This window comes from Symphodus melops (assembly GCF_947650265.1).
Source record: "Symphodus melops genome assembly, chromosome: 1".
Taxonomy (NCBI): Eukaryota; Metazoa; Chordata; class Actinopteri; order Labriformes; family Labridae; genus Symphodus; species Symphodus melops.
Genome location: NC_136691.1, coordinates 1,895,823 through 1,921,102, shown reverse-complemented (window position 1 = coordinate 1,921,102; position 25,280 = coordinate 1,895,823). Strand labels below are relative to the sequence as shown.

Sequence of the window (25,280 nt, the reverse complement as noted above, 5' to 3'; positions counted from 1 at the left end):
AGTCTTATGCTCGGCAGCAGACTGTGATCAGACGACCTCCGGGTCCTGCTGGTGTTGTACGGCTTCATCAGCTCAGCTGTGTAAGCAGCAGCGTGAGCGTGCACGGCTCTAATCGACAGGCGTGACACGAGAGCTTGAAGATGTGGAGGTTGTGTCGACCTCTTACTGACAAGTCTCAGGTGGTTTCAGTTATTCTGGCTCCCTGAGGATGAACCTCACCTTTCTGAAACGCTGTGAGTGTCAGCGCCGGTCGGCCTTGGGGAAAAGTCTGTAAGCGTTTTGCGCGGTGACGAGCTGGACGGTCTCTGGTGACACGCCTTTGACGTCTGCGATGTAGCGACAGGACAGAGCGATGTTACGAGGCTCGTTCCTCACCTGCGTTAGAGTCAGAAAGAGACGGGCTGACATGAACATGTTTACAGTACTGTGCGGGTGAACATGATGATTGTAGGTCGTTGGAAACGTACATGCTTCTCGAGCCCCAGTGCAGGAGAGTCGGTTTCCAGACAGATGTGTTCCAGCGGGATCTGCTTGATCAGTTTGTCTCTCTGTGTGGAAGTTTTTAAAGGTCACATGATCTCCTCGTCTTCAGGTGAAATCAGTGTCAGAGCTCCTCTTCATCATGTGTGTGAAGTGTGTTGTTGTAAATCCACTCTGATCCTGTATTTGATCATGTCTATAAACCCCTCTATTTCAGCCCTCCTGCTCAGAACAGGCTGTTTCTGTGTCTGTAGCTTTAAATATGTAAATGAGCTGTGTCTGACCACGCCCCCTCTCTGGAAGGGCTCGGGTGTACTCGCTGCTTTCTGGCTCCATGTCCTATTGTTTACGGTGAGAAGGCAGACTCAGAGGGCAGAACAAACACCTAGCTGTGGGAGTGTCACCCACCTGGGGGAGGGGCTACTGCCCTTTGTGATGTCATAAAGGGGAACATCTCCAAACGGCCTGTTTGAGCACACATTTACTGAAAGGTGGAGCAGGCAGCAGACGGAGAGGATGGACTTTTCTCATCATTGGGGGGGTTTGGAGACAGATCACAGATGCATATTAAGAGTTCATTTCACACACCTGTTGGTTTCTGCAGACGGCCGGCGGAAACGAGAAGAAGTAACCGGCCTTCACGCCTTCCAGAGCTACAGACGGCTTCCCCGCGAAGTTATGAAGCAGAGCTCGACTGATACCTGGCGTGAGAGCAGACGTGTCGTTAAAACCTGAATCCTGCCGCCGCGTACCTGTACACAACCGCTCGGCCCACCTTGTTCCCGCATCGTCTCTATGGCGACCTTTGCAGCCGATCGTGAGTGGACGTTACTGGACACAAGAAGGAAAGTAGAAACAGCGATTTCATCATATTCAGGGGTTTACAAAGACGTGCAGATTGTTCGTATCGACGAAGTTGAACTTACACGGGTAACTCCAGCTCTTTGGCAACGCTGAGCTGTTTAATGAAAACATCCATCTGGAGGGTTTTATCCTGCAGAGAGGGAGCGCACCACGGCGTGAAGTCTAAACCAATCTGGGGACAAATGTGCAGAAACAGGTTTTAGAGATCAGGGCCCGGGGGGGGGGGGGGGGGGGGGGGGGGGGCCGGGGGCCGGGGGGGGGGTTCCTGCCTTACCCAAATAAATAACAGACATGAAATGTAAAGTGGAGCGTGGGACTGTTGACTCAGCTCTGTGAGGCCTGAAATCTGCTCCGACAAAAACACACATTCCTGAAAACATGCCGTGCCAACAGAGACGATGTGTGTGTGTGTGTGTGTGTGTGTGTGTGTGTGTGTGTGTCTTCATGACAGATATTGACAAAATTGACAGTTTTCATTAACTTGTTTTCTCCAACAAGAAAGTTTGCAGAGTCACGTCAGTTCAGGATTTAAACGTTGGGCGTGTTTCACCTCAGCAGGAGTCACTTCAGCAGCTCCAGGGTTGTTCTAGATGTCACCTGTGCATGTGATGGAGGAGTGCACAGTGCACGTAAGGGGGCGTGGCACATAGAGGGGGCGTGGCCTAAATAGCTCCGTATTAATCGTGTACTTACATTTAATCTGGTTGTTTTAATGCCGAGCGTGCAAAAATACATTTTCCCCCCCCGACTATATTTAAGGGCCAAACTTCAACTTAGTTTGTTCCCAACTTTGAAAATTCACAGGATTTTGCAACCGGAGTCACAGCGGCCGCGGTCGGCTGCAGGTCGGGCTGCAGATTCTGTGCAGAGGTCAAACAGGGTTAAAGGTCAGAGAGATTAACGATGTTTTTTTTTGCTGACTCTGCTCGTCTTTATCTGAAACACTCGATGTGTCGATCAGAAGACATTCTTCTTAGTCGAGAGTAACACGCCCCTACCCGACCTCGGGATTATCTCCAGGATAAATACTCAGTCTATAGGACGCACTGGCAGAACTGGCTGAGCAAGACGCTGCGCTACATCTGCTAATGTCATCAACAACTTCAACTTAAACCACCTTCAAGTGTCCTCATGTGAAGTCACGTCCTCTATACAGCCACACACGTCTATCAGCAGACGTAGGAAGAGCTCAGCTGCTTCCATATGAGGAGAAAAAACACGTTTGTCCAACTTCGATGGGTCCGTCGGGGGAGTTACAGTCGAAGCAGTTCAATTTGAGCGATTTGTCCTAAATTTAAAATGAAAAGAAAAAGAAACAAGAGGTTCACTTTATCGGGCAGCAGGAGCGGAGTTCTGCCAGACGCCATGTTGAATGTGTGAGTGATGCGTTCAGACTGCTGCAGAGTCAAAACGTGTGTTTGTGTGTGTGTGTGTGTGTGTGTGTGTGTGTGTGTGTGTGTGTGTGTGTGTGTGTGTGTGTGTGTGTGTGTGTGTGAGCGCTCGACCTCTCCGACGCCGACGAGGCGGTCTCTGTGTGTGTAGAGGTGAGGCAAGGCAGCGTCGAGGTCCTGCAGGAACAAGAAACACTATTTCAGAATAAGAGCCTGAAGGACAAGTTAGTGTGCTGCTGATCTCTCTTAATAATGAAACGAGCTGCCGTCGTCCTCGTGGTTTTTGGTAAAAATGTTAAATAGACCTGAGCTTGTTTATTTCTTTTCTCGTCTCCTGACGCTTTTATAGCTGCAGGTCACACCGACACACTCACACACCGACACACTCACACACCGACACACTCACACACTGACAGATATGGTGGTTGGCTGCACGATGCTTTCTGCTCCGAACTTTCAGATTCAACGTTTTTTATTTTTTATTTCAGAAAAGCGTCTCGACCTTTTTTACTTATAATGTCAGGATATATTCCTGGGCTGTTCCTCCATCAGTCAAAAGTGTGAAACCAGAGTTAATCCTGGATCAGCTGACCTGCTGCAGCCGGGTCTCCACAGATTGGAAAGGATTCGATGACAGCTGGAGCTCTCAGGAGGATTCATTTTCACACATTTCTTCTCAACTTAACTTTTACTTCAGACAAGCCGACGATCGAGGGGACTTTTTTTTTCTCACTTTGCATCATAGAACTGTTTGAATGAGAGCTCCTTCAAACAGACGTGATTCTACTGGTGAGCGTTTAAAGATTTCAGAGGACGCATTTGTTTCTTTTCTCTGCAAAGATTTAAAAAAAAAATCGAATTCAAAGGTTTCTGCTGTAACATTCACACTAACTCTCGCTGTACTTCCAATGACAGAAAATGAGAAACACACCTTCACCTCCTCCTGAATGGAAAAACTACCTCCCCTTTTTTTCCTGTTCCTCTCCTGTGATTCAAAGCAGGGACCCCGCTGACTGAGCAGATAAAGTTACTCAGCTCATTTCCCAGGAAGAGCAAAGACAAAATATATAAATATAGCTGAGATTCAGACTGTTTTCCCACCTGAAGTTTTACGCTGCGCAGCTCGGAGCTCCCGCCGACCTGCAGCGGATGGACGCCGAAACACGGAGCCACCAGATCAGGATAACTGTGGGAGAGATTCACCACGAAAAATAAAACCAACGCCGTCCAGCTGAGAGACGGTCTGATTCTATACATCGAGAGAAAAATGTAATTCTACAATTACTGTCGACACAGTCAGGAGGGGTTTTTTTTTCACCTCCTGGAGTTAAACAAATCAAGCAGATTTAAAAGTGCAATAGTTGCAGTTCCTTAAGTGTCCACTAGAGGCTGGCTCCAAAACCAACTCACATTTACACCAATGTTAAAATCAGGTTGCAACTTCAGGTGTTGAAAAATGAAGCCGGCACACAAGTGCAAAAATCTGCCTGCAGTTCATTGAGTGTCCACTAGAGGCTGCAAAGAGCCCAAAAAACTAATTGGTTCATAGGTTTTCACACAGACTGACAACATGAAAGGTGAACTAGAGGTTGATATGGGATCTTTAAATAACACAACATGCAGGTTCACAAGGAGACATGACGGACCGTTCCTGCAGCTGCAGAACTCGTGCAAACTCTCCAACTTCTTCTGTGACTGCAACCAGAGTCTTCACGCCGGCCTGAATTCACACACACACACACACACACACACACACACACACACACACACACACACACACACACATCTATAACAGCACCATAAAGCAATTCTGTTGAAGGTATCTGAAACTGAATTGATAAACAGATGACTGACCTCCTTGGTCCTTTGAATCACATCCTCCAGATCCTAGAAAAACATGGTTTTCATAATAAAATAAATAAAATAAAATAACAAAAACACTAGAAATGTCAAAACAAACTGCAGGTATTTATAATGTTCAGTGAAACAAACACGTGCTAATTCACATGACTATTTATGGTAATAGAAAGTATATTTTAAATGAAACGACTTTCCAAACACGCTTCATATCATCAGGGTTAGATTGGTTCCTACCTCTTCAAACTCACGCGCTGATATGTGACAGTGACAGTCAACGAAGCCAACCTCCATGAAGTCAAAATAACACGAGTTCAAAGTTCAACTTGTGTTAATATTCGCACATTTAGTCGACAGTATGTGGCTGAAAACAGAGAAAACATCCGAAGCGGAACTATTGTTCGACGCAAACTGAGGCGCTGATGACGTAGGCGGAAAAAGGGGGGGGGACGCATTCGTAGACGGACCAGGACGTTTTTCCGGGTTTTTGCGTCAAATTATAAACAAAGTTGGCGGTAAAAGATGGATCCTGCAGAGACGAGTGAAACAAACGAGGAGTTCAGAGTGAGAGTCACGTCGAAGAGGAAAGTTTCGGAACACATAAACAAACAGAAAGAAATCCTGCGGAAGGTTCTGGACGGACAGACGGAGCTCTCAGAGGAGACGAAACGAGTGTTACTGCAGGAGCTGCAGGCGGTCAGTCAACAACAAACAACAACTTTACACCTTTATTATAATCATTTTATGATGCAGATAACTTCAGCATAATCTAATTCACCTGTCTGCATAACAATAAATACGTTTAAAGATGTACATTTGTTTGTGTGAGGAGCTGATGTCGGATCTGCTGTTTTTGAGGATTTCGCACCAAATCTCGTTAAAAAAAATATGTTTTTCTGATTTCTTTGTCACTAACACAATTTAAAGACTAAAATATTTGCATTAAACGGTTTAAACACTTTTATAAACATCTAATGATTAATTCGGCTTCGTAACAGTGGGGAGAAAACTTGACTTTACAGTAGATTTACAGTACTGATCAATATTGCAGCCTTGAGTATCGACCGATATCAATATCAGCAGCAACATCCTTTTATAACTTATTATGTAGTGTTGAATCAAGTGATGTTACTCAACGAGTATAACATTAGTAATATAATAACATAAAAAAAAATTAAAATATATATTTTTTAAAAACAAACAAAAAAAAACTTGAATTTCCTTCGGGATCAATAAAGTATCTATCTATCTATTGCCACATGGCCGACGTCACTTCCCCTACAGTAGCGCAGACGTGTTGTTGTTGTTGTTGTTGTTGTTGTTGTTGTTGTTGTTGTTGTGATCACGTGGGATCAGAGACGTTCTATTGGCTGGATGGATCCGGGGGGGCGGGGCTCTTCTTCTTCTTCTTGGTGGAAGATGGTCTCTGCTTATCAGAGCGCTCATATCGGAGATCCGATCAAATCCGATCATCGTTTTCCTCCGGCTGATATCAGACAGATGTCGATATTGATAATTGGAGGAGAGAGAAATCTAATAAAAATAAAAATATGTTTTATTTGTAGAGCACTTTACAGTGGAGAATCTCAAAGTGCATAAAAAAGAGAATAAAAGAGTTTTTAAAACGTATAAAAGAGAAATCTGAAATCTTCAGCCGATATGATCTCATCTCTGAATTGGCGAAGATGTAGCAGCTGTAATATAAACGCTAACGTTGTCAACGCTCAGATTGCTGTACTGGATTTTTATTGCATTAAGTTGTGACAACTTTCTGCACCTGCAGAACTTCGAGGCGGCGATTCAAGACAACGTGTTGGTGAACGGGAAACCTTGGGAGGAAGCGCCCGACGATGAAGGTGACTCGCGCCGCCTCCCTTTAACTCGTTTTGAAATGTGCACGTTAACGTTTCCTCTTTATTGTCCTAAAATTAAAAACCCGATGGCACCCTGCAGAGAGCGAGGCCTTTAACCTGGAGAGCCTGCTCGACGACACCATCGTGGAGACCGCCAGGAAGCGGCGCACATACCCGAGAAAGATCCTGCCCCATGTTCTCCACTCGCTGAAAGCTGAGCGCAAGATTATGGTGAGTGTCAGAGCGCGTCCTGTGACCTTTAAAATCACGATGATCGTGCAGCATCCAGAGCTGTCTTTACTAACCTCTGCTCTGTTTGTTTGTTTGTTTGTTTGTTTGTTTTTTAGGGGCTGTACGAGCAGACGGTGAAGCCTTCGGAGGTGCTCAGAGATCCTGAACGAGGTAGTAACCTCCGATCACTGGGCTTTTAGATAAACACATTTTTTACACGCTGAACAACGATCTGGGAAAAAAAAAAAAATAAAACCCTGCAGAGTGTTTAAAATGTGAGGTCGTGTGCAGGTCAGGTGGCTGCAGCAGGTGGAGCTCCGCACGTGAGAGATTTCAGAGCAGCTTGAAGCTCCGACTGATTCGAAACAATCCGACAGGTTTTTGTTTGCTCAGAGCACATTTCTGCGTTTTCAACCCTTTAAGGCGGGAACACGACGGTGAAGCGCTTTTTAAGATTTCCACTCTGGAAGGTGGCTGAATATTTTCTCCTTTTTTTTTCACCCCACGAAAACGCAGTCAGCGTCTAAATGAAAGGCACATTGATGCTGTTGAGGCTGTTGATGTACTTTTGGATATATTCATCCATTTATTGTTCAACTTGTAAAAATGATCAAAACAAAAAAGACGAACCACTACGTCAATTGGAATTAAATAAACCCACTTTCTCCTTCTCTTCTCAGGCTGACATTCACACACCTGTCCACCTCACCTGGAGCCCTCATTAAAAACACACTTCCCCAGACTCCCCCTAGTGCCCAGTAAAGGGACTGCATATATAAACCAAGATAATATGCAACACATAGTTTGGCTCCAACATCATGTAAAGCCATCCTCTAGCTGTGTTTTTTTTTTTTTTTTTTTTTTTTTTTATATCTCAATGCTGGATTATTTACACTCACTTACCTGAGCCTTTGTACGCATGGTTATTTATTTGTTATTTCTATTAATTTATTTACCGTAAACGCCTGAATAATTAGAGGCATAAAAAAAGTCCCATTAATAACCTCAAAACTTTTAATTTAAATGAGTTTCGTGTCCTTGCATTTGATTAAATTCTGCTCACAGTTTTTCTGTTTTGTTTTTTCTAACCAGAGAGCATCATGAGCGACCTGTCAGCAGCAGCTCCTGTGATGGTGAAGCACGCCGTCCAGGTCATAAAGGTGACGCACAAAACCGTCCTGCGTTTTTATCAACATGTTTTTTTTACATTTAAAAAAAAAAAAAAAAAAAAAAAAATCTGCTTGTTGACACGAGTGTCTTCGTCTGCAGTCCATCCACACCCTGCAGAAACAAGCTGAAGGCCTCTGTGAGGTCCTCAACATGACGCCGAGCCTCGCCACCACCGAGGTCCACAAAGAGGTGTTCGGCTCCAGCGGCCAATCAGAGGCCGCCCTGCCTCCTGTGAAGGGAGGGACGGCGAGCAGGCAGCCAATAAAGAGAGCCGTGGAGGAAGCCGCAGAGGCAAACTGTTACGTGGCGCCCAGTAAGAAACCTGCAGCGGAGGAAAAGCCGGAGTGACGCTTCCTCCCGCCGTTATCCCAGAACAATGACGTGATGTCATGGACTCATTTTTCCACTCAACGTTTTTTCAATAAATCACAAAAATGGTTAAAATGACATAAGTTTTGGGATCATCCGTATACCAGATCTTATCAAACCTGTAGTTACAGATCTGTCTCTAATTTATGGACATGGAAAAAAATATATTAAAATTTATTCAACTCTTGTAAATAAAAATTGTTGTTCCCAGCCGACTCTGCGTTCTTCAAGGTTTTTATGTGCATCACTCAGAGCCGACTTCCCCTCATCGGTGATCCGAGCGAGTTGCAGCCGTTTCCACGGGAGCGCGGCGTCACGGGGGGGCGAACAGCGACCCGATTTAACCGAAAATCACAACACAAAAAAATCAACTTAGAAACTAAACAACAACCTCCATCTCCGTCTGAGAGCGTCCGTACCTGCTGAAGGTGTCGAATAAAAGGGAGGACGTGTTGTGTTTAACATGGAGGGTAAACTGTTGCCCTCGAGTCATGTGACTTCACCGAACTGCCTCGGCCGCTTCTTTTAAAACGGCAGTGAAATTGAAAAGGGAAAAGAAAGCTGAAGTGAAACTGCAGCTTGTTTTCCGCCTGGTTTGTTTTGACTTTCTGGGTTTAAGCTGCAACAGTCCGCAGACGGCACGTTTTCATTTTCCTGACACGGCGAGTGAGCAGGATATCCTCCTGTGGATTCTTCTAAATTTAATGCAACCGCTGTTTTAAAAAAAAAAAAAACATCTGTGATGTCAGACTGTGATTCTTCCTGCAAATCTTTTCGGGAGAACAGCAAGAATATCCATCTGTACGAAGGATGTGAGGTAAGAAATATCTCTTTTGGTTTTGTCTTGTTTTGATGTTTTTTCTTTAATGTCACCTTCTTCAGATTCGAGTTAGTCGGAGTCGACTCATGTTTAAAATCTAGTTTGTCTGTGAGAGGTGGTGATTCTGGTGACTTAATGTCACTGTTATAAATGTGTGGATTTTAATGTTGAAATCAATTAAAATATCTTAAAAGACATTCAAAGTTATACCATTGGAATATATATGTGTGTGTGTGTGTGTGTGTATGTATGTTACAGCAATTTAATACACCTACAGTGACATGGAGGAAACTCACAGTCAGGGCACCAACAACTTTGAGGTCACCAAATTGCAGGTCCCCATAAAGAAGGGTTTTAATCTGAATATGGTCCCCAGATTGATAGAAAAACCTGTTTGTGTGTGTGTGTGTGCGTGTGTGTGTGTGTGTGTGTGTGTTTCAGGGTTCAGAGGATGAAATCAGGAGGCTGAAGAGGAGAGAGAAGAACAGAGTTTCAGCAAGAAAGAGTCGGAAGAGACACACGCAGAGAGCTGACCTTCTGCACCAGGTGTGTGTGTGTGTGTGTGTGTGTGTGTGTGTGTGTGTGTGTTGACGCAGGACTTTTCTCTAGTTCTTGACTTCAACAGCTTCTAAACACGATGTAAACACGACTCCGACAACAACAGAGCCAGCGGTACTTCAGGACTTCATTTCTGCTGTATTTTTATTCTTTCTTTAGAGCTCAGATTTTCATCGTGTGAAAAATAAACTTAAAGTTACACTAAATCATAGATTACTAATATTAGAGTTATTGTCTTCCATCTCTTCTTTTGTCCCCTCCTGTCCTTCAGGCCTGTGAGCTATTGGAGCAAAAGAACAGAAAGCTGAGGAGTGAGGTACAAAAATCATTTACACTTTTAAATCGACAACTTCGCCGTTTTTTTTTTTTTTTTTTCCATTTAATTTATTTTCTTTCCCCTAAAAAGGAAACAAATCAAATCTTATCACCACAACAGTCGAGTGAAAACAACAAAAGTAACAAGATGAAAATCTGCTGACTCGTCTCCAGGTGGATTCTCTCTCTGAAGAGCAGCGCCTGCTGAACGACGTCCTCGTGACACATGAGCCCCTCTGTCCCATCATGCATTGCTCCTTCGCCTCGTCCGCCTCAGGCAGCCTGACACCAGAGGAACCCACTCTGTCTGAGGAAGCAGTATGCAACTAATCCTCCCAAGATACCCGCCGTGTTATACTGCAGTAAACCGCCAGAGGGCGCCCTTTACCATCCTCAGAGATAAGACGGCCTGAACTCCATCTGAACTCACAGAGAACTATCAACCAGAGTGAACAGCGCCCTCTGCTGGTGAAGCCCGTCACACAGCTAATCACGTCCAAAATGTGACTACAGTAATAGAGATTAACCACGCTGAGCCTTCTTTTATATTACCAAAAAAATATTTTAAAAACTGGGTTGACTAAATGTTCTGTTGGAAGGAAATAAAATAAAATATTGAGTCCAGATTGATGTTTTTAGTTTTATTTATTTTATTTTATTTTATTTTATTTTAAGAGGTGTTTCTCTGTTCTGTGAGATATTTTAACAGGAAAACAAACACAGAATATTTTTTTGAAAAATAAACAGAAGGAGACTGAAAGTAATTGTGTCATTGTAATCTCTGGACTAAATATTTTTAAGACAGGGGGGGGGAAGACCCCTGTCAATGAGTAGATCGCCAAGCAAATCCAACATAAATAAAAATATAAAATATAAAATATAATATAAAAAATATATAAAAATCTACCCTGTGCATAAATAAAAACTCACTTATAGCAAACTTAATCTACTTACGAAAACTCGAGATCTATCTAAGCAGATTAAAATGTCCTGGTCGACAGCAGGCAGTGTCAGAAATCTCATTAAAGCACACAATCATATTAAAATGTGCTAAAACAAAGCAAGTGGCTCGTCACCTGTTTTATTTTTTTAAAGTAGCCGTCATCCTAAAAAAAAGTTGGAGACCCCTGAGAAGAGTTTAAAACAGCCGCATGCTGCATCTTTGACAAAGAATCCCAAATGAGAGATTATTCATAGCAGCATTTCGGTAAAGGATGTATGACAGCTACCAAAAAAAAAAAAAACCCAAAAAAACTCTTGAGTGTATCATCACTCTCCTGTTCACCAAGTGTCTTAGGAAACACGTTCTGCCGGGAAGTGACTGAATCCATATGAAGTGTGTGTCACCGACATTAGAAGAGAAAAATGCAGGTCTGGTGAAGCTTGAGGACTCCCTGTGAACGTAGTAGTTCCTCAATTTGACCGCAACCGCATTAAAATTCATCGACTCTTCTGTTTAAAATTTTTCCTTCCTCTTCCACGAGGACATGAATGAAACGTGTGAAACAAGCTGACGCAAACCAAGTGCACCCAACGGAAATGCAACTGGACGGTTTTACTGCAGCGGAGTTATGGGAAACTGCACTGGATGGTGATTCTTCAACATCCTAATATGGTTGTAGGACTCCTGGCGTGTCAGACATCATGCACTGGATTCCACCTGCTTGCTAAAGCCCGCATTTGATGATGCACACCTCAGCACAAAAACACACGAAGACCTGCAGATTTCTAGTGAAACGCTGATTCAGATCTCGGCTTGTTTTCAAGGCTGAAAAGTAAAAACAACAGAAATGATGACAGAATATTACATCGGATGGTCTTGTTGCTTCAGGGTGGGGTTCAAACTGTCTCTGCTTACATTACCAATCAACACTGAACCCATCAATATATCTCCAATTATTACTTTCTTGTAGTCTTGGGGTTTTTATACATGCGACTCTGACACCTAGTGTTTAAAATGGGCACTGCAGTCCAAATGGTTAACACACACAGATCCATGACACAAAGAACATACAAAGTTTTTTTTTTTTACACGTTGTGCAAGCAAAATATCGACCAATCACAGGGCTTGTTGTCTGCGTATTTTGCCAGGCTACATACGTAGGCGTCTGTGAAGGTACAGGGCTACGCTAACCTGCAGGCTAACCTGTGGCGTTGTACCAACGCAGAGGTATAAAGCTGTTGGAGCTGCCAGGCTAAAGTGCTGTGGCTCCTTTTCTGCAGGTTTGTCCCCTCTTTCTCTCACAATAATAATAATAATAATAATAATCATAACTTTATTTAAAAACACAGGTTTACAAAGTGCTTTACAATAATCAAAAACAAGAACCCAACAACACGAGCTGAGACCAAGAAGATTTAAAAGATACCTGCAATAAGAAGAAGAGAAGAGCAGGAGGAGAAATAGAAGCAAGAGAATACATTTTTTTTAAAAGACAATATTAAATATATCAATAAGACAAAAATAAAACTCTATCCGCCGTCCTTCATCTTTACAAAGGTGTAAAAAAAAACCTTGAAAAGAATATCTGTGTTCACACCAGGAACAACAGACAAGAAGCACATGCAGGAAGTATCATCCTATCACACACACACACACACACACACACACACACACAGACACACACCCACACACACACACACACAGACACACACACACACTTCTTCTGAATCGTGGAAGGATTTCTTGTGTATTTCTCTGGAAAAGTCGAACAGCAGTGCCAACAAGTTTGATCAGCCCGATGTTTTCTCATCAAACATTAACAGACCCTCTTCCTTTAAATACCTGGAACTCATAAAATCCTCCTCTATGATGTTATTTGGATTGACTAACAACCGCAAAGTCTCCACATTGACTGAGAAGAAAATTCCTCAGAAAGTCAAAATGACTAATTCCTTGGAAGAAAAAAAAACACAGTAAATCCTTTGGATGGATTTGTAACTTCCCAAAATCTTGAGCTTTCTCTTTCTATCTATGAGGAAGTAAAAGAAGTCGTCCTTTTTGGGGTAAAAAATATATAAAATTACTAGCAAGCAATGAATTAGTGACTTTAAAGAAAAGCAAAGAAAATCCCGGTTCCCCTGGCAAATCGACAGGAAAAATTCACGTTCCAGTTTTGGGTTTGATCCAAATCTTTACATTTATTTTTTGATTTTGTGACAGAATTGGACTTTTTAAGCCCAAAAAAAAGGATCGATGGGGAATCACGTTGGCTCAGCGTTTAAAACAACATCATGTGACTTAAAGTTGATCGAGTCGTACAATAACTTTCAACTGGGAGAACGGCGTCCATCCAGAGCGTCCCCGTTTGTAGTACAGCTACACACACAGTTAGCTAGCCAGCTAGCTTGTCTTTTCACTTGTTTGATACAATGACTGAGGCTACGAGATGGAAGAGGACAAACAGTGTTGAAGGAGAGTACATAGGAATGACTATACGAGTGTGAGTGCGCCCTATGTCCTCAGATTTACATGTAACTCACGCCTTTGCAGAAATCGGGGGGGGAAAAAGTTAAATTGTTTCACTCAAATATTTTAAATGAAGACTCGTTTCTCTCCCAGAGTTTTGATCTATAACTTTGAGTCGAAGCAGCTTGGCAAGTACAGGATATTAAAAAAACCTTCTTGGACATTTTGACCTGTGAAAAACTTCCTCGTTCGGTCCAGTTTGCCTTTTTTTTTAATCTTCTTAAAAGTTCAGAGGATTTATGATTTCGCTTCTTTTACCAGATCTTAGTCGCTCATCCTACAGTGACTCAAACGCTGATTGTATTTCCTCTTGTTCAAAAGGTTTTTTGGGGGTTTTTTTTAAGGAAGGTAAAAGTTTAGACACATTAAGTCTAAATTGCACAACAGAGAATAGTGCTCATTCAAGTTTCGCCCAATGAAGCAAGTCCTGTTGCATGTCACTGAAGCTGTGGCTCAAGTTCAGTTGCACAAGTTAACTGACCTTGTCAATCAGGGTGAACTATTCAAACAATGATTGGTTGAATGATTTAAATACTGTCCAAGCCCCAGGTGGGTAATTCACACTGTGAACACACCCTAAAAGCAGATGTTTTGTTTGGTCTTGTTTTGTGTAGAAATCGTGAATTTCTCAAGAAACTTTAAAAAAAAAAAAGTGCATGTGATAAGCTGCAGGAAGGATTTCTCCTTTGTATTCCTTATGTTCCTGTTGTCTGAGGTGGAGGTCGGAGTTTCTGGACTTAAGAAACAGAGTGGATAGTATAATGATAGGAAAAAATAATTCATAATTTTTGGAGTTATATGCGATTGCATTGCGGCCAAACACTGAAGTTCTGGGAGTAAATATCGGAATATCTGGAAGTTTGTTTTCTCCATAGCGGATGTGATTATTAGCCCTGATGTTATCACAATCTAAGATAGATTGACGGCGGGAGAATCGATGGCGTATTTTCCTGCAGAAGACCGAAGTTCAAATGATATGAACCTTGTTTTAAGAGAAACATGGTTTGTTGAAGATATCAGGGTGAAGAACTACATTACCCACAATCACAGAGCGGTGGAGCTCGCCTCGTCCCCGAACGCAAACGGACACTTACCCCGGCATGGCTTGGTTGGTTAGCTTAGCATGAATGACTTTTTGTGCCGCGGTGAATGAACACTGTAACGACGACTGAAGTTACACTGAGGAAGAAACTGCAATGGATTGTGGGAAGGGTAGTTCCTTGACTATGGAGGAAAAAGTATGGACACGGTTTGTTGTTTGTTGACGCAGTTTTGACGCAGAATCAGGAAGAGTAGAAGCTAATGGGGATCTTAAGAAACCAAACAAACACATGTACTATAGTCACGAGTGTTGTTGTTGTTGTTTGTTGTCATGGTTACAGTAGTCAATCTTTTGATTTAAGGGTTTTGTAAAAGGTCAGGGGAGGATTTGAGCAGGGTAAATGAACTTCCTGAAGACTGAGTTTTTCCCCCTCTGAGTCCCTTATTTACATATTAAGCTTTACTTCCTTGTCCTAGTTTATGTTTGTAATCTCCCACTTCATTCACTTTTAACCAGCTTATTGTTTTACTATCTGCTTGATTAAACACTTTTTCTTCCCTCCACGCTCAGTTATATTGTCCACTTGCTAATCGTTTGTACAGGTTGTTGTGTGCAGCTCTGTGCAGCTTCCTTAAACCGACGCTGTGGTTCCTTGTACTCTGTTAATGTGACAGGAAGTGATGCACCTCTTTTATGAGCACAGTGGCTGACTGTACTTCACCTGGCGAGTGTGTTCACGTGAATGAACCAGCACTGACACTTTAAGAATCATAACGCTTTGTGTGTTGAGCTGTGACCGTTGACCCCGTTGACACAGGATGTTGCGAGCAGAGATGATGACACGGCTGTTGCATCAGTTACCTCTCCTCGGCTTGTGATCGAGTTGCATCAGTTTCCCCCTCAGCTCAGAGGATGACAAAGCATCTTCCCCCTCCTTGTGTGTGTGTGTGTGTGTGTGTGTGTGTGTGTGTGTGTGTGTGTGTACTTTGGCCCCATGTTGACCAATTTCCCTCGTGGGATGAATAAGCACTCAGGAGGACCACAGGTCACTCACTCATGACACTGTTTCATCTCAGAGCAGCTGAAACAGAACCAGGTCGAAACATCCTGCTCTGTGACCAACATGATGAAGATGATAATTCATTAATTCATTAATTTTTTTAATGTTTGATAACTTGATACGTCTCTGTACTATGTGTACAATCTTTTACAGCTGAAATGGGACGTGTCTTGTCGTGGCCCGCCGCCATGCCAGGCCAGGCCAAGCCATGTCAGGCCAGGCCAGGCCAGGCCATGCCAGACCAGGCCAGGCCATGCCAGGCCATGCCAGACCAGGCCATGCCAGACCAGGCCATGCCAGGCCATGTCAGGCCAGACCAGACCAGGCCAGGCCAGGCCAGACCAGGCCATGCCAGACCAGGCCATGTCAGACCAGGCCAGGCCATGCCAGGCCATGTCAGGCCATGCCAGGCCAGGCCATGCCAGACCAGGCCATGCCAGACCAGGCCATGCCAGACCAGGCCAGGCCATGCCAGACCATGCCAGACCAGGCCAGGCCATGCCAGACCAGGCCAGACCAGGCCATGTCATGTCATTCCATGTCAGGCCAGGACATATCTGTTATAAATCAACATTAGGATTGATTACACTGTTGTGATGTCACCATCAAGCCAGCTCGCGCTCTCGCCCGCTCAGTTTGCCCGTGAACACGCAAGAAACATTTTCAGTAAATTAATGACCATGAATAATATGTATACACATCATCCATATTACATTTACACCATGTTTTGTTGTGGTCTGCTTTTGTTATAGTTTAGTTTCACACAGTACAACATGCCGCACACACACTCACTCACAAGTCTACAGCCTCATATTTTTTAAAAGCCTCCTAAACAAATATTGGACATCAGATTGTTGGATATTTAATTCTGAGATTGTGTGATTTGTGTGATGTTTTTTTTTTTGACATGATAATCATGTAGTATGATCAAAGCTGGTGATTCAGATCTTGTTATCGTCTTCCTGGAATGAAGCCCAGTGTCGAGATCAAGTCAACTTACAGTGACCTCGCTTGTGACCCAGAAATGATCTGAGAATAAACTGAACTGTACTCTGCTTTCCACGAGGCCCAGAGTGTGTTGAAAGTCCTCACTTCTGCTTCCGCTTCAAGTGGAAAAAAAAAAACAAAAAAAACCTCAACTGTACTTCTCTAATTAGATCTTGTGGAAAGAGATGAACCTTAAAAGAGAAAAGCTGCATATGAACACAGTGTGCTACATCTCAGTAAAGGGTTAAAGTGTTGACGGATCGACGAACCAGATTAAACATGAACTTTTCTTTGCTGCTGAGCCTGAAGCGACTTCCCCAGCGTCTCCTTTGAAGACATGAAGTGATGGAAAACTGTATTTGTGTCATCAAAGTAGCAGAAAAAGACACATTGGCACATTACAAATGTACAAAATGAAGCCGTATTTGAATTACAACAGCGTTCATGTCAGGTCCTGTCCAACCATTTAATTAAAAACCTGCAGAGACGACAGCAGAAACTTGATTCACCTCTGACAGCATGCTATAACCAGACAGAATATGTTCTTCTTCATGTTAATCCTTTAATGGGATTGAGGAGAATAACCTTCTTAAACTCACACCTGTACAAGATGACATAAAGGTTTAGTCTTTTGCACGCGAGACTATCAGGAACGAGACTGATACGTCGTTTTAGCACGCTGCTGACAAGTCTTTGTTTGCATTTCCCACCACTCTCGTACTCTGTGAGCGCTGAGGTCGGTCAGGTCCGCTTGAGTTTTGCTCCATCTTATTTTACCAAACCGAGCCATGTCATCTGGGTTTATTGTGGTGTTTCCCTCCTTCACCTTTGAGTATGTCAGGCTGGGTAAGAAAAAACACAGGACTCCAACTTACAGGAAACCTGGATTCATTGTTTAATGTTTCTTGGTAGTGAGCCGTTAGGGTGGGGTTAGGCGCCTGAGGGCATAGAAACATGGGACATTATCAGATGATGGTGAGCCCCACCCATGTAGCATGAGTTCATTTGGGAATCTGTCACTATATTTAGGGTTAAAGGTCCGATCAGTAAGATATCTACTGAGTGAGCTGCTGACGCTCTCCTCCTCTGTGATCATGTGTTGAAGCTTCTCTGACAACAATGCAGCAGCCAGTATGTCCTCCTTCTAACTTTAGATTCTGCTCCTGAACGCTCTGGATTTGATTGGACCAGAGAAGGTAGGCGGGGCTTTGAAGGCCGTTTTGGACGCCCCTGGGTTTGCCAGATATGAGAGCAGTTATCAGGTGAACAGGTGTTGGAGCGATGGAAGCGGGCAGTGGAACTGCTTCAGATAGAAGTGATTGTACCCGAGCTAAAAAGCCTCTGCATGTTTCTAATAAGCTCCAGCAGCAGAAAGCTGCTCAAACTAGGATCAATGTTGGAGATGCTTTTGAAACATGGAGAGAGGTTAGAACGCAGAAAGCTTTACAGACCCATGCAGAGCTGGCTAAAAACTGAAGCTACAGTGTCCACCACATGCAGAGCTGGCTAAACACTGAAGCTACAGTGTCCACCACATGCAGAGCTGGCTAAACACTGAAGCTACAGTGTCCACCACATGCAGAGCTGGCTAAACACTGAAGCTACAGTGTCCACCACATGCAGAGCTGGCTAAACACTGAAGCTACAGTGTCCACCACATGCAGAGCTGGCTAAACACTGAAGCTACAGTGTCCACCACATGCTGACCTGTGTGAGCATCCACTCCAGAGAGGAGGGGGGAGCCAGCTCTCTCATGCAGTTTTCATTTTAAACACTAGGGGTCAGAGTTACATAATGCGCCTTTCTAAGAAAAAATTAAACAGATTTCCGTGACTGATTAATTAAATTTGATAAGCAGGTGAATTTTGTTCTTAATCCAGAGATTTCTGTACATCCATTGTTGGGTTCTTGTTGATATTTCACATCTTCACTTTACTGATACTAACATGAAGTCATCAACTAGTACAAGAGACACTCCTCTCTCTCTCTCTCTCTCTCTCTCTCTCTCTCTCTCGCTCGCTCGCTCTATCTGTCTATCTCTCGCTCTCTACCTCTGAACTGGCAACATGTCCAGTCTTGTCCCTCTCTGTGGCACGCACAGCTGCTGTGACCTCACACGTAGGGAGGATTGTAAATGGAGTAATGTTCATGTAATGAAATGTCTTACACCATAAAATATCGAGCCATGCCAATCACCCTCTGACGACAGCTTCCTCTTAAGATTTATGCTTTCTTCTATTACTAGATAGGTTAGTGGATTACTAAAAAACTCTCTTTTCACACATTGTTCTTTTACCTTTCTATCACATTCCTGTGACGTATTCAAACAAAAGTCAACAGTGAAAAGTCAACAATCAGCCCCCACAAAAAGTGAAGTTTGGGGGATTTTCATGCCTTTTAAAGTTGTTTTTTTCAAAGGGGGAATTAGAGCTTTTGTTGGAAAGGAAAGCTGAGGGGAAGAAGTCTAGCCTCTATACATGAGGGCTCTTTACATAACCGCTAGGCTATCTGACGCCCCAGGATTTTTTTGATGTCTTTATTTAAAGTTGAGGACAGTATGTACAAACTGGCCATTACATGCAGAAAAGTGAAAAAGGTGGGGTGGGGGGTCAAACAATGGAGGCTCGCTTCAATGAACTCAAGGTTTTGTACATGCATAGTGCACAATAACTGCTTTCCATGCGAGTACTTGTATTTTAAATATGACTTTATGACTTCAGCCTTTGACAAACTGCAGGATTTTTTTCACTTCAGCATGAAACATGAGTGGGCAGCACTTCTTGCACTAAAAACAAAAACATGACAGTTGCAAAAATCAAGTTTCACACCTCTGGCATGTTGATGGAACAAAGATTTTAGACCCAACAGAGAATACTGTTCTGATTATTTGATCCCGTTTCCTACGAATGATTTGGAATAGGACACTGTAAATACTAAGCAATATCAGACTTTGTTTTAAATAAGAAAACGACACGGCAAAGAGATGTAGCATTTGCAATACATATTTTTTAATTAAAGTATCAAAAACAAAAGTTGACAGATCACAAAGATGGAAGTACACATTGGTAGTAGCAGTGCAGTTGTACCTGACAGCCCATAATTTATTGGTTTAGGCTAATGATGCTCCAACAGTCAAAACGCTACAGACAAAGTAAGAACGGCCTCTAGCAGAAGTAGGCACGAGAGACAACAAACACACTGAAGTGCCCATTAGCTATCTATTAGCCATGGCTAGCAAACAAGACATCGAACAACTTCATTCAAAGAAATAACATACGCACTTGTGAATACACGCAGACGCCTGCGTCCCTTTAACCGTGTCACTCTCAGAGTAGATCCTTTCATAGCACATATCGTCGACTAAATAAACCTTCAAACCATGCAAACAGAATATAAAACTTCAGTCCTCACCGTGATCGATATATATACAGTAATGTGCGGCGTGTACGTAAACTAAAACTCCTCTACTGAAAACTGTTTGAAAATACTTCCCCGTCTGCGTGGAACCGCAGAGGGAACCGTAAACGCTAATGCTAACCGATGCTAACGTGACGTACAGTGTTTCGTCTGTTTGGTGAACGGTTGTGATTTCCTAGAAAAGGATTGATGAACTCTTTTAACGAATTCTGCGATATCTGCCTCTTAGCTCTTGTTTTGTTTTCACACTACCTCAGTTATAAACCACGTTTCTCCCTTTAAAAGATCACAGACCAGAGAGAGGAAAAAGGAGTGGAGGGATGGACACATATTTGGCAGGATTTAAAGCCTAATAAAGTCACAACAGACAAGAGTAATAATACACAATCTTGCACAACTTCCAGAGTCAAGCATGTTAAGGAGCAGCCAAAAGCCGATGCAACACTTCTGATACCTAGCTAACGATATCTAGTGAACACACAACTTCCAAACCAAATGTTGTTAATAAAATACACTTTACAAAAAAAAAAATTACAATCTTTTTTCTGTTTTCTTTTTTGCTCTGTCGAGACCAAAAGAGGCATATGGTGTTTACATACAGCAGAACAGACTCAATTGCGCGGTCAAAAACGACACACAAGATTTTCGGTAGAAAAACGACACTCGGGCTTCGTGAAGCTTCATCGACCACGGAAGATGCAGAAAGCAACACTAGTTTTTTTTTTGTTGTTCAGTTTAAGAGGGAACGCAGTGATAAATAAAGTGGACTTGTGAAATCATAAACAGTAATGAATTGTTTTGGGCAACTTGATTTGCCGGCGAATGAACAGCTACAAAGAAAAGTAAAGTATCATCTGCATATACGATAATATTGTAGTCTTTTTTTTTAGAGTAGAAATGTAGGATGTGACGAGCTGACTTAATGCTGGTCAGCACTAGAATTACAAGTCGGTTAAACACAATATTTCACAAGTACGTTGGCCGTCAAGGTTAAAACATCACATTGAGCAAAAGCAGTGTGGATGTTAACCTGCAAATAGGACCAAAGGCTGGTATGACGTTAGCAACCCTGGTCAAAGGCGATAACCCTGCGTTAGCCGGGTTAAATACGTTTGCTTCACTTGTACTGTTTCTACATCTTTGAACAACCTGACTTGTACTCTTAAATATGAAACTGACTCCTCGAGCTAGCATGGTCCTGAGTGGTTAGTAATAGCAGCAAATTTAATAGTTCACGTATAGCAGAAGGGTCGATATGGCTGTTACATATCATACAGTTATTACTTAATAAATATACTATTTCCTATACTAAGCACAATTAACGATGCCTTTTTTTTTTTTTTTTTTTTTACAGTCAGTGACTTGACACCCAAACACTCTTAACACGAACACACTCGCACAGTCAATATGTCTCCAATTGCTTGACATAATGTGCCTTGATCACCATAAATACACACTTTGGTAGAAAACAAAAAAAAATACCAGACTGAGTCAGGCGCTTATCTACTCAAAACAAAATTTGTTTTTGTTCTATTTTTAGTGCTTTAGCTTCTGCCCTTGGTCTTGACTGTTAAAGAGTCCATTTTACGCCCAATCAGGAGCCGCGATTTCAGGGAGTGTGGTTGGTTCTGTTGTCATTTTAAGACTCGCTTTCTCTCAGGCAGCTCTTTGGACGGCGAAGGAGACGCAGGAGACATCTTAAGGTGGCGTATATTATACGGCACTGTCATTCTTAGGTCATGAGTCTATGTGGCAGCTCCACCAATGGCGCCAGCATCTCATAGGTGACTGGGACACTGGATGTGATCGAGGCTCAGAAAGCCGGCATCTAGAGGTTCTACCGTGGACAGAGACGCGGATAAGGTGGAGGAGGTGACGGTGTTGGTGGTGGTGATGGAGGAGGTAATGTTGTGGAGTTGTAAAGTGCTCTCCTTGATGTGCTGGATGAAAAGGTTCCTCTCGTCCTCGGGCGTTTGGCCGTTTTGGGCGCGGACGATGCAGGTGGGTCGGTGCAGGTTGAGCATGTAGACCAGCTGCTGTTTCTGCTGCTTCAGCTCCTCGATCTGAGCCTTCAGGTCAGCGTTGACGCTCTCCAGTTTCTCCGACTCCTGCGGGCAAGAAAGGGCGGGAAAATGTAAACCAGACATTCAATTTTTAAGTGAGTTTTCATGTCAAGAAAGGTAGAAAGAAAAGAAAGACTTTAAGTGATACAGCTTTCCCAGAATTGATTGAAATTTAAAGCTACCTTTTGCAGACCCTCCGTCTTCTCCTTCTTCTTGTTTCGGCACTTAGCGGCAGCGACTTTGTTCCTCTCCCTCCTCCTCTTCCTCCTCTCATACTCCTGAGGTGTCACCTGAAGAACCGACAGAAACTCGTCAGTGTTTTGCTCTTCAAAAAATAACAAACTACTTTTTTCTTTGTCATCGTCAAAGCTGATTCGCTGACTCTGCCTCACCTCTCTCCTGACACCGGACCCACGCGGGTTGCTCTCGGACGCTCTGTCTGAGCTGGAGCTCGCTCCGTCCGAGCTGACGTCGGCGCTGAGCCCGTTGGACAGCCTCTTGGTCTGGATGGCGAGCCGCAGCTCCTCTTTCACGATGGGTGTGAAGTTGGTGAAGTCGTCCAGGGTGAGCGTGCCTGGCGGGGAGAGGCAGGGGACCAGGGCGGAGCAGCTGATGTCAGCCAGCGAGGGACCCGAGTGCTGCAGCATCATTCTGGAAACACGGAGAGTCACCGAGTTAATACGGACGCCGTCAGAGTCGAGGCGAGTTCATTTGCTCGAGGTTAAAATAAGACAGATTATTTGGGTTTCTACGGTAACGCCACACGGCTTTAAGCATCTTTAATCAATTTAAATAAACATAAATCCAAAGCTCGACTGGTGTTTTTTTTCTCCCTGCGTTATAATGACACAGATACATGAGGACAAACAACACGAGGCCGACCAGGATCACTTCTGTGTTTTTTAAATGTCAAGACCAGAAGTGATGTAAAGTGAAATTATGGTCACGCAGCCAAATGTGCCGAATCACCTTTACATAAACAAATATTGGCAGACGATTAAAGGGGGGGGGGACTCATTAGGAGGGCGTGGATGTTTGTTGTCCACACAGACGGAGTCACGGAGCGTCACGGCGGGATCAGACCACGCTGAAGTTTGATATTTCAGCTCGGTGAGAACCAAACCAAAACAAACACCTTTATGTGACTTCACACGTGTTCGTGACGTGTCACTATAAAGAGACAGAACATTTGTTGTTCTTGTTTGAACGTCTATAAATCATTTTTAAATAGCTAGATTAGATTAACTTTATTGTCGGACACAGAAAGTCTCCTTTGACACGACTCAAACTATAAATAAAAAGTACTGACATTTAAAGGAGACCTGATAAAAAGTGTCTGTCCTGATCAGAGAGGATTCTTCTTCACTGGTCTGATTCATTTAATGCATGTTAAACCTTTCAATCAATGACAACAGTGTCTTCCCTTTAATTAAGTTGTGGTTTGTGTTTGTCTGCTGGTGGTGACAGAAAACTTTGTTATGAAATCTGAAATTATCAAAGATGTGGCCGATAACATCCTGAGACAAATTCTTGTTGTCTTCTGGTGAAGAAGCATTTTAAAAGACGGAAAGAAAAACTCAAAAACTTCAAAAAGCTTCAGTCAAAATAATTTCAAATATGTGTCTCTTTCTTTGTTTAGTTTAAGATTTAAAAGAGAAAAGACATCTTATATGTATCGTACAGCTTTTTTAAAGAGGTTAACAAAAACTTCAAATCACAAAACCTTTCAACTGAAATCAATTCTGACATCCTTTAGAGATCTTTGAGCTGTTAAAAAGGTTAAATTGTTTTACAATGTGGTCAAGAAAAACACCTATAGATATATCAGACTTGAACTCCCTGAATCTATAAATAACAAAGATGCATGGCATCCTTTGAAAATCTATTTTATGTTAAACAAAAACCTCACAAAAAGTGTTTGAAATTAAAGACAAAACGCGTTAACTTTACAAATTATTTTCTATGTTTCAGTCTGTTTCAATGTTCAGCTTTGTTTTTGAATATTTCTTGTCATATTGTCCTTTTACTTCTTATCGTAGAGCTTATTTCTAAGATGAAACGTGAACACCAAAGTTGAGATAAAAGCAGCTAAATAAACAGAATCGACATATTAAAATACTTTCGTGACATCTTTAAAATATTTCACTGTCTTAAAATCGGATTTCAGGACAATAACATTCATATTAACTCTTTCATAAAGTGTTTATAATTTGAAAAACGAGAAAAGACAACCTTCTTAAATGCCTTGATGTTATTTGTTTTTCATATTTTCTCTCGGTCTGTTCGGTTTGAGTAAGTTTTGAAAGTTTCCCGGAGCGCAGAGAAACACCGGCTCACCTGCGCCTTCCTTCACTCCTCTTTACGTTCAACAAAAAACACCTTTACGTCCCCTTCGCACGAGCGTGAAAACAAGGAGCCTCCTACCTGTTCGAGCTGTGGCTCTGTGCCTCAGATGAAGTCAGGTAAGTCGTCGGAACTAAAACCTCTTTATAATCAGCTGCTTCTGTTTCTCTTCCTGCTGTCGGAGCGATCAGTTGCTTCTCTGCCTCCTCTCAGTTGCGTCACCCGTATTTATACACGGAGAGGGGGCGGGCCCTGGTGACGTAGCGTGGAATGCTACGAGAGAGATTCGATGGGGGCGGGGCTGGAGGAGGGAGAGCACGGAGGGTGACGTCATCCTATTTTTAGAGGGCTTATCCTCTCGATGATGCAATCCAGCAACGCTCCGAGCTGCTCTGCCTTAACGGGGCAGGCTCCCCCTCCCTCCCTCCCTTCCTCCCTCCCTCCCTTCCTATTATTCCTCTTTTTTTCTTCCTTCCTTCCATCTCACTCCAGTGTTTTCCTCTTCCTCACCCTTCAGTCCTTCTTCCTCCTCTTTTCCTTTTTGTGCCTCCAACTTTCACAACTTTTTCTGAGCCCTTCCTGTCATTTCTATTTTTCTCTCATCTCTCCTTTCTTTCCTCACATCCCATCTTCTTCCTTTTTTTCCATCCATCTGTTTTCCTTTACTTCTTCTTCTTCATACCCTCCAACTCGTTCATTCCTCACTCTTTTCCTTCTTTCTTCCACCTTCCTTCCTCTTTTAATTTCCGACCCTTTCTCCTCTTTCTTTTTTTCCCCCTCATCTTGTCTCCTTCCCTTCTTTTAAGTCCCTCCTTTCTTTCCTTTTTTTTCCCACATCTCTCCTCTCCTTCTTCTCTTCCCCCTTATTCCCTGTCTTTCCTCTTCCTCACCCCCTTCTATCTATCCTTCTGTCATTTCCTATTCCCTTTTTCCTAAAAATGAATGAAATCAAATAAAATACCAAGTTCAACAAGCAACACCGAGCTCTTAC

General features: G+C 42.9%; 4 protein-coding genes across 4 annotated transcripts; 2 read left to right on the top strand and 2 right to left on the bottom strand.

Moving 5' to 3' along the window:
* Positions 1–51: 51 nt before the first annotated feature.
* Positions 52–5,003, bottom strand: tatdn3 (TatD DNase domain containing 3). Its single transcript, XM_079357047.1, has 10 exons — positions 4,830–5,003; positions 4,590–4,622; positions 4,382–4,455; positions 3,837–3,921; positions 2,850–2,912; positions 1,407–1,516; positions 1,256–1,311; positions 1,069–1,181; positions 468–548; positions 52–375 (listed from the first exon to the last, which is right to left on the bottom strand). Exons 1-10 carry the CDS (start codon positions 4,884–4,886, stop codon positions 241–243), a joined length of 807 nt encoding a protein of 268 aa, XP_079213173.1. The 5' UTR covers positions 4,887–5,003; the 3' UTR covers positions 52–240.
* A 38-nt stretch (positions 5,004–5,041) lies between these two features.
* On the top strand, positions 5,042–8,430 carry nsl1 (NSL1 component of MIS12 kinetochore complex). The gene is made up of 6 exons (XM_079366522.1): positions 5,042–5,288; positions 6,376–6,448; positions 6,546–6,676; positions 6,793–6,847; positions 7,769–7,836; positions 7,946–8,430. Exons 1-6 carry the CDS (start codon positions 5,115–5,117, stop codon positions 8,192–8,194), a joined length of 750 nt encoding a protein of 249 aa, XP_079222648.1. The 5' UTR covers positions 5,042–5,114; the 3' UTR covers positions 8,195–8,430.
* Positions 8,431–8,898: 468 nt separating this feature from the next.
* On the top strand, positions 8,899–10,332 carry batf3 (basic leucine zipper transcription factor, ATF-like 3). Its single transcript, XM_079367192.1, has 4 exons — positions 8,899–9,032; positions 9,477–9,581; positions 9,865–9,909; positions 10,083–10,332. The coding sequence occupies exons 1-4, from the start codon at positions 8,958–8,960 to the stop codon at positions 10,236–10,238; spliced, it is 381 nt and encodes a 126-aa protein (XP_079223318.1). The 5' UTR covers positions 8,899–8,957; the 3' UTR covers positions 10,239–10,332.
* A 9,120-nt stretch (positions 10,333–19,452) lies between these two features.
* Positions 19,453–24,479, bottom strand: atf3 (activating transcription factor 3). Its single transcript, XM_079345383.1, has 4 exons — positions 24,371–24,479; positions 22,339–22,597; positions 22,129–22,236; positions 19,453–21,991 (listed from the first exon to the last, which is right to left on the bottom strand). Exons 2-4 carry the CDS (start codon positions 22,594–22,596, stop codon positions 21,662–21,664), a joined length of 696 nt encoding a protein of 231 aa, XP_079201509.1. The 5' UTR covers position 22,597; positions 24,371–24,479; the 3' UTR covers positions 19,453–21,661.
* Positions 24,480–25,280: the final 801 nt, after the last annotated feature.

What these genes read in the sequence shown, in the direction of transcription:
- tatdn3 (XM_079357047.1), bottom strand. Translation starts at nt 4,886, where the DNA reads ATGGAGGTTGGCTTCGTTGACTGTCACTGTCACATATCAGCGCGTGAG. An exon ending in AGAGACGATGCGGGAACAAG is followed by an intron (nt 1,182 to 1,255) that starts GTGGGCCGAGCG and finishes CTCTCACGCCAG; the next exon opens with GTATCAGTCGAGCTCTGCTT. An exon ending in CACTGGGGCTCGAGAAGCAT is followed by an intron (nt 376 to 467) that starts GTACGTTTCCAA and finishes ACTCTAACGCAG; the next exon opens with GTGAGGAACGAGCCTCGTAA.
- nsl1 (XM_079366522.1), top strand. Translation starts at nt 5,115, where the DNA reads ATGGATCCTGCAGAGACGAGTGAAACAAACGAGGAGTTCAGAGTGAGA. An exon ending in TACTGCAGGAGCTGCAGGCG is followed by an intron (nt 5,289 to 6,375) that starts GTCAGTCAACAA and finishes CTGCACCTGCAG; the next exon opens with AACTTCGAGGCGGCGATTCA. An exon ending in GGAAGCGCCCGACGATGAAG is followed by an intron (nt 6,449 to 6,545) that starts GTGACTCGCGCC and finishes GGCACCCTGCAG; the next exon opens with AGAGCGAGGCCTTTAACCTG.
- batf3 (XM_079367192.1), top strand. Translation starts at nt 8,958, where the DNA reads ATGTCAGACTGTGATTCTTCCTGCAAATCTTTTCGGGAGAACAGCAAG. An exon ending in GAGCTGACCTTCTGCACCAG is followed by an intron (nt 9,582 to 9,864) that starts GTGTGTGTGTGT and finishes CCTGTCCTTCAG; the next exon opens with GCCTGTGAGCTATTGGAGCA. An exon ending in ACAGAAAGCTGAGGAGTGAG is followed by an intron (nt 9,910 to 10,082) that starts GTACAAAAATCA and finishes ACTCGTCTCCAG; the next exon opens with GTGGATTCTCTCTCTGAAGA.
- atf3 (XM_079345383.1), bottom strand. Translation starts at nt 22,596, where the DNA reads ATGATGCTGCAGCACTCGGGTCCCTCGCTGGCTGACATCAGCTGCTCC. An exon ending in GGTCCGGTGTCAGGAGAGAG is followed by an intron (nt 22,237 to 22,338) that starts GTGAGGCAGAGT and finishes TCGGTTCTTCAG; the next exon opens with GTGACACCTCAGGAGTATGA. An exon ending in AGACGGAGGGTCTGCAAAAG is followed by an intron (nt 21,992 to 22,128) that starts GTAGCTTTAAAT and finishes TCTTGCCCGCAG; the next exon opens with GAGTCGGAGAAACTGGAGAG.